The following is an 11,252-nucleotide window of genomic DNA, read 5'->3' as shown; positions in this document are numbered from 1 at the left end:
GTTTCTAAAAGTTCAGAAGTGATTGCACTGATTATCACTTGCACGCTGTATTTACTCTGGCTTCCTCCCACATCCAAAAACATGCTTCTTTCTTGTATTAAGCCTCTAAATTGACCAGAGTAGTGAATGGAAGCGTCATATACACTTATTGTGGCTACGTGGCTGAATACTATACTTGATTTTTTTTTTTTTTTTTTTTTATGCCAGTATGTTTGATCCTGAGCACCACCTAGTGCTCATACAAAAATAAATCAGAACTATCAGTATAACTTCCTTTTGATTTGATTCCTTTCGGATTCTAAAATAGAGTCACTATTTTTACGGTACTTGAGGTCAGCGAAGACCCTACTGGTGAAAGAGAAGAATTGCGCTTGCCTTGGCTGCTCGCCTGGCGGGGTGGGCTTGCTTGTTCCAAATGACTGGGACTAGCCACAATCTACACACGGACATTCAAGATGAACTGAGCGAGCAGTGTCTGGGATAGTATGGGATGGATAACGATAAAAATTAATGACTATTCTAAATAATGTATATGATTGATGCGTTATAGTAATGGGTCGATGGGGACGGGTCTCGAATAAGCTTCGGCTTCTACCCGTCAGCCCTTCTTTCGGATGTCAATGTTGCAAATGATGTGATGTGATTGATGTAAGCTGTAATGTAGGGGTGTTAAAAAAAATCGATTCGGCGATATATCGCGATACTACATCGCGCGATTCTCGAATCGATTCAATAATCGCCAGAATCGATTTTTTTTTTTTAAGGATTCACACCTTGAGCATGGAAGAATGTTATATGAACGGAACATTAAGCCTTAATATTTTATTTTAATGCTGTTCAAACATGAAACAGATTACAACCTCTATAAACTGAAATTTCAGATAAATAAATAATACATTTTCATATAAATCTTACACTCTACAAGCTTACTGATTAGTATTTTCTAAATTTGAATGGAAAAAAATCGCAACAATCGACTTGTGAATTCGTATCGGGATTAATCGGTATCGAATCGAATCGTGACCTGTGAATCGTGATACGAATCGAATCGTCAGGTACTAGGCAATTCACACCCCTACTGTAATGTGTCCGAAAGGAAAAAATGAATAAACTAAAACTAAAAAACTAAACTAAAGATGGCAGATTACAAAAAAAGAAATATAGATATACAGTATTGAGCTGAAGAAGACAATCGGAGTGAAATGGCAAAAGTATGTGCAGTATTTCGGTCATGAAACGCATATTGCCACAAGATGGCGACTGTAGCTACTAACTGAGGTCACATTCATGAAGGCGATCCATTTCCTATACTACTAACATGAGAAGTGCCACATTTTGTGAGGGTAGTCACCATATTGAATAGCTAGTGAAGAACAAAAGCAGCAGCATCAGAGATGGTTTAATATTTATTTATTTTTTGTTTAATACGAGTGTAAACCCAATTTCCCTTGTGGCATAGTGAAGAAGTCTTCACGTTTTTCTTCTGCACTAGGATGACACCAAGCTTATTGGAAGGGAGCGGAAAAGAGAGAGAAAAAAAAAAAAACACAGCCACAAAATCCCACCAAAGGCCGATTAAATGCTCCCGCAGCTCATTGTGTTAAATATACAACTCTGCTCATACAATCATCATGTTGGAATAAAAATATCAAGATGCATACATAAGAAAAGTCTATGGCACCAACTTTCCTCTTTCAAAAGTCACAAAGTGGGGTGAGAGTGGTGCCATTTTTCCATGCCACAAAATAAATACATGCCAAGAACAAATACATTCAGTGTTGTGAGATTGTTTTTGACAGCATTCACTCCCTGTGAAATGTTTAGGAACAAGAGTATAAACAGTAAACATTACATTCAAGCAATGTGGTTACTCCAAGTCCTCGTCCTACGAGGCTCAAATTCAAGTTTGAACAAGAATATTTTTTTTTTTTTCCTTGAGGCTTTTCAAGAGTTCTTCTGCAGACAAGAGTTTGGCAGTAGTGGTGTAATGGTTGAAGACACTGGCTTTGTGTTTGTTCAACACATTTAGCAAAGGGACGCTGGGTTCATCAACTTGAGAGGAACTAATCAAACTTCTCACTTTTCATGTAGAGCCCGACAAGGCAAAGTGACTATTTTTGGATGTTCTTGAAATGCACTTTTTGGAGCAGTATTTTCTTATGTCAAACACCTGCGGGCCACAGAGGTGCTGTACCTGTTTTTAGTCTTTTGACCCACTGGTAGAACCGGTGAATAGTACATAATTGTGATGTGCGTAAAGAAAAGGAAAAAAAAACGGAGGGAGAAAAAAATCTTACTTAACAATAAACAAAGCCCATTCTTGCTGATTATCCAATCAAGTGACCATGTCAACCCCGTATAGGTCCTCTCTCGTGGGAATACTGGAATGTCCTCTCCAGTTGTCATATTCTGATCATTCTCTGCCATCACAACAAGCGTTGGGGAAAAACATTCTTCATCTTCACTTCTTCAAAATATTACCTCAGGAGGTTAAATAACAACACTTGATGATCTTTCCTACTTCCCGCCTTGAGAATCAAAAACACCACCAGTGGCTGATGTTGCCTCGCTACCAAGAGGAGAAAAAGGGTCGCTTGCAGTGGAAGGTCTGAGTGAAGGCGTTGCCCAGGGTGACCACGCGGCCCTGGCCGCCTGATTGGCTGCGCTCCACCACCACGCGGGGCATCTGCACCAGCTGCAGAGGGCTCTTGCCATCCTTGAGAGCCTGGGTGAGATTCAACACCTGGTGCAGGCAGGATTGAGAAACAACTGAAATCATCAACAATACTTCATGGCGACAAGATTTTAGTTATTACCAAGTTGTTTACATTTCTCATAAATGTGCTGTATAATAGTGTATGTAATGTCAAAGTGATTATTTATTAAACCACGTGCCAAACTCTATGCTTGTGTCTAACTAAAGAAAAACAATTGTTGATCAATGAAATTGGGGGGGGGGAGAAAACGAGACTCAAGGCGGAAACTCACCTGGCCCCTCATGACTGACATCTGTTTCTCAAACATGGTCCTGTCAAAGCCTTTGTCTCTCTGACGAGGAAGAGATCAACTCATGTTAGACACACTGGAGCCTCTTTCTGCTCATCTTTTACAGTTAAACTGAATTTTAAAAAAAAATCATTCAAGATGTGCTATCACGCTGTACCATGAACATCTCATACAGGTCCTCACTCAGGTCCTGCACAAAGTTCATGTCTGAGAGGCGAGACAGAACCAGCTCTCTGGTCTCCTGGGAGAAAGCCACCTTGGCCTGGGGGAGCCACGCCCAGTGAAAGGGGTCTTGAAGAGAGAACAACAGTCAAACATTTGTTCTAAATAAAAAGAAAATAATCACGTGTGTACATTTGAAGACTTAGATAACACACATATTAATTAAAAAATAAAAACAAGCATGATTAAGGATGGGAATTGATCCAATTTTAGCAAATCTGATTTGATTGGGGTTTTTTTTTTTCCTTCGATCCGATTCTTGAGCCATTCTCATTGGGTGTGGGTATGAACTAATACAAATGACAATGATATTATTACCATTTTATTTATACTTTATGGACTGTATACAAGGCTCAAAATAAGTGATTTTGCAAGACAATTTGCGAGACAAAATTAGCATTTTGCACTACACCAAAACACACTGAATTGCAAAAACCAAGGGTTGGGGGTGTAATATTTGTGCTTTAAAATAAAAAAGCTTTAAAAAATCAAAAATAAAAAATAAAAAAAAGCTTTGACATCACAAAGTCACAATGAGTTCACGATTTCGATCCTAAAATGATAACTTGTTCAGCCCTATTGATCAACCAATAGAATGGAAGAATACAGATGTGTTTTTTCTAAAACTTCTCGTTTTATTCTTGTAATAAACAAGAAGGAACACAAAATGCTAAGTCATTATGGTGCTTTGTTCAGAGTTGGATTACTTTTGCCAGATAGTGGCGCTTGTATAATGTCACACTACAGTATTTCCATAGTGATGCCATCACACCTACACATGCAGGTGAAACGCAAGTCAAATCAGTTTTCCTTTCCCAAGTAGGCATGCAAATTGTAACTTTATACCTCGTAGCAAAGTATTATTAGTACTGTATATATAGCCCATAATCAGGCAGCTGTATCCTGTTGGTCCAGATTCTTGGGGGAAAAAAAAAAAAAAAAAAGACATTGTTGTAGTGCAATTCCTTTTAATCATATTATAAGCTTGTAACTTTGCATAATCACTTGATCACGAAAGAGCAGTGAGGCAAACCGTCATCAGCAAGTGATGCATTAAAAAGCGCCAACTTACAGGCTCTCCATTCATCAGGGTGTTTGAAGGGAAACGCCAGGCCATTGTCAATAGCTGCGATCTTGATGCAAGGCTCGGAACTGTTGTCTGGCCATTCCGCGTCCTGCAGCGAGGAAAGTCAATGATTAATGACTGACGCCACCATCACTTATTGATCGCTGTCCAAAGGCCTGATTAACTGGCCAGACAGATGACAGCCCTGTGCTTGTTAATCGATATATGGATAATAATGACTGATAGCAAGTAGTCAGACGGCACGGCATTCGCAACATTCTGGCGATTTCAAAGTATTCATCTGTTTTTATTGTCAGTCATTTGAAAGACACCTCTAATGAATTATATTAACAACTGAAGGTTATATAAAATTCCCCAGACATTTCTAAAACGTGCATCTTTGGTTGATATAAATTTCTAAATTGTCCATAGATGTGAACGTAAGCATAAAGGGTTGTCTATTTGTGTCTTAAAACTTAAAAAAATAAAATAAAAATAAATAAATAAAATTAAAAAATCGAAACATAAAGGACATTTTGAACCTTTTGAAGAGTGTTCTTGATTATAATGCCTCAGATTGCCAGGATGCACAAGATCAATGGTCCATCAGCTCTATGATTATTAGACTCACCTTTGGTCCCTCGCACTCTCCTGGCTTCTCATACTTGATCAACCAGTTATCGTTTCCTCGATCTGACAAAGAGGGAACTTCAGTTAGACATGTTTATGTGACGATAGAATAAAGCAGCGATTCTCAACTGGTGGGTCAGTGAATAGTAAGGGTCCACTTTTTATCAAAATCATAGAATAGCAACATTGAGAGAGAGAGAGAGAGAGAGAGAGAGAGAGAGAGAGAGAGAGAGAGAGAGAGAGAGAGAGAGAGAGAGAGAGAGAGAGAGAGAGAGAGAGAGAGAGAGAGAGAGCGAGAGAGAGAGAGAGAGAGAGAATATAGCGATAGAATATAGAGAGAGCGGGAAAATGTTTGACAATGGATGATTTCGCTGTACTGTTGCACTCTAAGTAACACTTCATGGACAACCCCTGGTCACCTGTATTTCGGATTACATAATCCAGTACCACCAGCCGCTCAAACTGTGACTGCAGCTGTTTTCTGATGTTCTCTGGCAGAGGTTCTGCCTCAAAGTGCCTCAGCCAGTGGTCGGCCTCACGATAACCTTCCACAAACAGTTGAAATGAACCCACCTAAACAAAGATATCAAAACGTCACTGTCCCTCAGCATTTGCATTTTAACTGTGTGTGATTATGACATTAAACGGGTGATGTCAGCCAACTTCCTCATCTTACTTCCTGCACAGCTTTGTTGCACAAGCAAATAAGAGTGCATCAACAAAAGTCACCTAAACAAAAGGCAGCAATACTGAAAGGGCTTGTATTTGTAATTTATATTTTGGTTATTAAGAATAAATAACGGCTCAGTGTGATGCAGCAAAGATGTGCATCACTGGAAACTACAACCGCAATAATAAACATACTGATAACTAATTAAATACAGCTGAGAGGTTTACACCAAAAAAAGTGGTGCTACAAAAGAAGTTTGGGAACCATCTCAATAAACAGGAGCTGGTGTTACCTTCGGTGGCAGGCCCACTCTGTGGAAGCGTCGTCCTACTTTGGGCACCTTCTCTAAAGCGTACTTTTTCCCTCTGGATTTGGCTCTGTCTATGGCACTGTAATGAAATGTCTCACTGGCCAAATACACCACCTGACAAAAGGAGACAAGTGCTCAGCTCACTTACTGCAGCTACAGCCAATCACGAAAAGAACACTATTTAATGTACACAGATAGACATGAGAGAGACTCACCTTAGTTTTTGGCACCACACCGAGCCCCAGCTTGCTATCAACTAGGGAAGCTGCAGCCTCTGAGAGGTAACCTTGGTTTGGCAACAAGCAGCCTCGCCCAAAACAACATGGACAGCAGAGCTAAAGAAAGACATACACACAGTGGTGATTATACACTTGATCTGCTGCCTCATGACTGAAGAGATCACATGGGCAGATGAACCTTGCAACAGGAATACCTTGTGAAAATATTTGGTCCATTTGGGATTCAGGTGACCATAAGGTTCCTCTGACTTTGGTTTGAAAACACCGATGACTTTCTGTTGAGGACAGAATGATTCAAGTTGACTTCCAAATGCCAATTACCGCAGTCAAATACATCTCAATGCATCATTTAAAAAGTTGAGTATTTCACTTTTTCTACAGGGAAGAAGACATGCTATTTATAAAAAATAAAATAAAATAAAATAAAATAAAATAAAATAAAATAAAATAAAATAAAATAAAATAAAATAAAATAAAATAAAATAAAATAAAATAAAATAAAGCTACTGTTTTGTTGCCGTTACTGAATGTGACAAATGATTTCCTTTCTTACCCCTTTTGTGTCTTTGACAAAGTAACTCCCACTGGAGCCCTGGGAAATCCTCTCTGGAAAGACACCACCCTCAATGGCTTGTTCGGCCCTTTGGATAATATCCGCAAACTCGGGATCATCTGGGAAATGGTTGAAGTCCCCATTGCTGATACCTAAAATGGAAATTTGTATTCACTTTCATCATATCAGAATTTTATATTTCTGAATTTTCTACAAGACACACACATGTTTTTTTTTTTTTTTTTTTTTTAGCTCCTTTACAGAGCAGAGTGAAGTTCCCAGTACTGCACTGTATTATACAGGTGAGTGAGCCTGCCTATTTATTTGGGAATATTAAATGACATGCAGTCTCTTATATGTGAACACATCTGTTCAAAAAGGCAAGAGGATGTTCACACCTACCGGATAAGGTTGTTTACCTGTAGCCTACATTTTAAGCCCTAGTAGAATGTGCTTGACTAATATCTAAGCACACAGAACAAAAAAAGAGAAAATAGATGGTTTGGTTATATAATATATCTGGCATCACTGGGAGTGGTGTTATACTAAAAATCTGAAGTTAAATCAATACTGAAGAGAAAAAGAAAAAAAAAACTTGACAACTTAATTCATGCAATCACAAACTGACAAGTAAGGAGGCAAAAGTTGAATCTTATATCAGTGGATGATAACATACATGACCATTACATCAGACCGTGTGAGTGAACACGACTGAGTAAACATTGTACGGTGCTAACACGTCACCAGTGTGTGTTACTCTGCAAGTTGTCAAGTTCTAAACGTAAGTTGATGTAAACTAGTAAATATCATTATTTCTGTAATTCACCTTTGGCAAAATATTTTCCAGACAAACTACTGGAACCAACCGAGAGCATCCATTACTGGTAAATGTCGTAATCAAGCTGAGTGTAACTACTGACCAAGTCCACTCAAGAAACAAATCCAGAGCAACAAACTTAGTTCACTTGTCAACCTGTGAACTTGACAACCTGTGAAGAAACCAGTAACTCCGGTTAGCTCTGCAAGTTTAGCGCTATTCATTATTACATCACTAGTAAACAAATTACTGTTGTTTAACGGCATCGTTATGACTTACGATCTTGACTTCCTACTCATCAAGGAAACATGGCCGACAGAAGGTTTTGTTTTTGTTTTGTTTTTTTTGTCAATCATCACTGGCTGACAGAAGGTAGCTCTAGTACTATTCTGAATGAGGCAGCACCGACAAATAATAGTTTCATTAACAAATGTTGCATTGACCCCCCCCCCCCCCCCCCCCCCCCCCCACCCCGGCCGATAATCGGTCTATCCCTACTATAAAGCATTGTATAAGAGTCAAAGGTTTTGCCTGTAATACATGTTTTTATTGTTGTAAGCCCTAGACCAGTGCTATCCAAACTATAGCATGGGGCTCAATTGCGGCCTGTGCTCAAATTTCCACCAGCCCACAGTCTCTGGCATAAAATTAATCATGTGTGGCCCTTCAGTACTGTTGACCACTGCACAAAATATACATGTAGAAAAACAAAAAAGTTATTTTATAATTCACTAGAAAAAAAGTGATTTTATATTTCACCAGATTTCCAGCAGAGTCATGGCCAGTTCGAGTGTGCTCTGCCCCACCGAACACCAACCACTCTCAGATGTGTGTGAAGAGTGAATGCACCCTTTTGCCGCTTGATACTTGTGTGACCCTTTCTAGCTCATTATTATTATTAAAATAAAAAGTATAGCGAATAAATGCTTAATTTGCCAAGCGACTGTGGCTGTGTTCAAGGAATTAAATATCAACTGGAACTACGAGACGAAATTTGCAAACTATGACAAGGTGATTGTAAACGAACGGTGTGAAATGGTGAATGGTTGGCTGGCTCTAACACATTTTGACCTCACCAAATCTGGTCCTCTTCGCAAAAACTTTGCACACCTCTACGCTTGATAATTGATTCATTTTATTTACATGTTTCTATATATTGTTTTTTTATATATATAATTGGTCAATTAATTGGTTATTGAGTATTTTTGCTCTTTTAAATATACTCAGCCTTGGAAAAAACTAGGGATGCACGATAATGCTATTTTCAACCGATACCGATAAACCAATAATTTACAAGTTCCGATGTCGATAACCGATATGTAAGCCGATAATTGTTTGCAAAATTAACTTGAATACAAATATAGTTTTGAGTCCTACTATAAGTCTATCAAATACATTGAAACACTGTATAAACTTTGCACAATGTTTCAATGTATGTAAAGCACCATGAAGCTGAATTTTATTGATATGAGCCACAACTACGTGGCATACCTACAATTATTACTGGATTGCTTTATTATCTGGTTTATCTGTATAAAATCAAATTGCCGATAATTATCGGCATTTTCCTCTATTATCTGGTTTATCTGTTTGATGTCGAATTGGTCGATAATTATCGGCCACCGATATTAGCGGGCCTCCCTAGAAAAAAAAAAATTAACTCAGGCCCTAGTTAGTAGTAGTACTAGCAGATTACTAACATAACTAATGCACCCTTCTGCTTCACAATTTGTAGTTTATGTGCCTATTGTTCTATTGGTGCTCAGAAATGTCATTCAGTCGTGTAAAGTCGAAGTGTAAACATTATTATGAGTACGTAAGACATGGTCGTTCTACTGTAAAACTGAATCAATAGTTTAACATCTTGCACGATAATGCACCATGTCACTAAGCTCAGCATTTCAGTGATATCCGGGTAGCAATTATTAAGTGCCACACCAGGATATGCTCAACACTTCTCTCTGTTGGATAAAGCATGAGCATCTATAAATACACGTCGTGTATTACACAAACCTGACCCATTTACGGAAATAGGAAGCAGCACTTGTTATGATCACAGTGGTTACCTGGCGAGGCCAAAGTGTCTCTATCCGACGACGAGCTGTGTCTGTTCCGCCTGCTCTTGTCTAGGGCACTTCTCGGCGGGGAAGAGCTTCCAGCAAAGCACGGCAACAGCAACGCGTCTTCGCCGGTGCCTTCTGCCTCGAGCTCGGTCAAGACGCTTTCACACGAGTCCGAAATTCGAACGGCAACACCGGGGTTAGCGTGGAGGCCCAACCCCGCTTTGTTCTTGTCAAAAAATACTCTCGGATGTTGTACGGTGAGGAAATTGGACTCCGGTGGAGAAACGGCTCTTGTCTCGGCGTCCAACGCTGGTTCGGAGGTCTCTGTCTGGTCGCATTCTGACATCATTGTCGCGCACGACTTACCTCTTAAATTTAAGCGAATCGAATACCGCACTCTGTTGGCCTTGTCAAGAATCCATTCTCGATTGAATATTGTTCTTTTAAGCGCATACAAACGCCAAATACCTTATTCCATGACGCTTACAGAGCCTGTACATGACTGCATACGCCGACTGCGAAGTGTTGACTTCCTGGTTCACTCAAATACGCATGCGCACTAGACTAGAGGTGTTCCACAGTTGCCTTCATATGCTGTTCGTAAATCGAGAATGTTTCCGAATGGTTACCTTTCATTACTGGTATCAATCGAAACAACTCCCGTACACATTTTGTTGTGGTAATAGTTTCAGCATCCCCGTCCGACAGACAAACCTAAACGTAACAACACTTCAGAAGTGAACGATAATCAATTAGACGGCCATGTGAAATAGACTATTTTCAGTCATTCACGGTATCGCTCTGTATAAATGATATATAAAATATATTCACAGTATCGCTCACTGTATAAATGATATATAAAATATAATCCCAACCTTATACTCAGTAGTAGTGAGTTTGGTAGCAATGGATTCAGCTAATCGAATTTTTGTAACTCTACGTCACCACTAGATGTCGATAATGATGCACACATTAAAGGCAAGGCCAAGTGGTGAGCTTTGGCAAAACCAGAAACGTTTTCAAATATTTTCCACACACTTCACCCTGTCCTTGGACATGAAATCCTAAATATTACAAGCATACAAGTACTGTAGCTCTTTCACAATTCAACCATATTATCCATTGCTCCATTTTACTTTATCCTTGCTCATGTTGATTCCAATTCACATTCACAGGGTCTCTTCCTGGCTTTGAAATCTAACTGTGCTGAGGCCTCAATCATGATCCAATGCTCACCACAGATCCCTGCTAACCCCTGGCTCCTCTCCACATGTAACTCGCTGCCCCTTCATCACCACCACTCTCTAATATGGCAATGCATGCAAATGAGCAGTCAACCAGCTGGTTTCACAGCAGTCATGTGATTTATCAAGGTAGGAGGTTAGGGGTGAAGGAGACAGAGAGAGGAGGCAGAAGAGCAGGGAAGGAGTGCTTGGAATTGAGCAAAGGGAGGATGAGTGAGGGATTTGGTGGATGAGAGTGTGACAGTCACATTCAAAGGCATTCTCGACACAAAGGCATCATTCATTCAACTCTACTCTTGCTTTGCTCTTTAGGGATTTCACCTTGATATGTTTTTTTTACATTAGCATAAACCAGGAAACCAGGTAAGAATTAATTGTGTAAAATGACACTGCAGAGAAGCTCATCATCATATTGCTCTATATATGTGTCAG

At 39.5% G+C, this 11,252-nt stretch overlaps 1 protein-coding gene across 1 annotated transcript; it reads right to left on the bottom strand.

Moving 5' to 3' along the window:
- Nucleotides 1–1,393: 1,393 nt before the first annotated feature.
- On the bottom strand, nucleotides 1,394–10,837 carry pi4k2b (phosphatidylinositol 4-kinase type 2 beta). The gene is made up of 11 exons (XM_077524731.1): nucleotides 9,580–10,837; nucleotides 6,697–6,848; nucleotides 6,338–6,418; nucleotides 6,120–6,239; nucleotides 5,887–6,018; nucleotides 5,344–5,497; nucleotides 4,926–4,987; nucleotides 4,301–4,403; nucleotides 3,164–3,297; nucleotides 2,989–3,048; nucleotides 1,394–2,743 (listed from the first exon to the last, which is right to left on the bottom strand). The coding sequence occupies exons 1-11, from the start codon at nucleotides 9,923–9,925 to the stop codon at nucleotides 2,570–2,572; spliced, it is 1,518 nt and encodes a 505-aa protein (XP_077380857.1). The 5' UTR covers nucleotides 9,926–10,837; the 3' UTR covers nucleotides 1,394–2,569.
- Between the last annotated feature and the right edge of the window lie 415 nt (nucleotides 10,838–11,252).

This window comes from Festucalex cinctus, chromosome 6, assembly GCF_051991245.1.
Source record: "Festucalex cinctus isolate MCC-2025b chromosome 6, RoL_Fcin_1.0, whole genome shotgun sequence".
Taxonomy (NCBI): Eukaryota; Metazoa; Chordata; class Actinopteri; order Syngnathiformes; family Syngnathidae; genus Festucalex; species Festucalex cinctus.
This window is presented reverse-complemented; position numbering and strand designations above follow the sequence as displayed.

Bases quoted from the DNA above. Each gene is read 5' to 3' on its own strand.
- pi4k2b (XM_077524731.1), bottom strand. From the start codon at position 9,925: ATGATGTCAGAATGCGACCAGACAGAGACCTCCGAACCAGCGTTGGAC. The intron at 6,849-9,579 runs GTAACCACTGTG...TTTCCATTTTAG, and splicing joins AGACACTTTGGCCTCGCCAG to GTATCAGCAATGGGGACTTC. The intron at 6,419-6,696 runs GTAAGAAAGGAA...TGTCCTCAACAG, and splicing joins TTGTCAAAGACACAAAAGGG to AAAGTCATCGGTGTTTTCAA.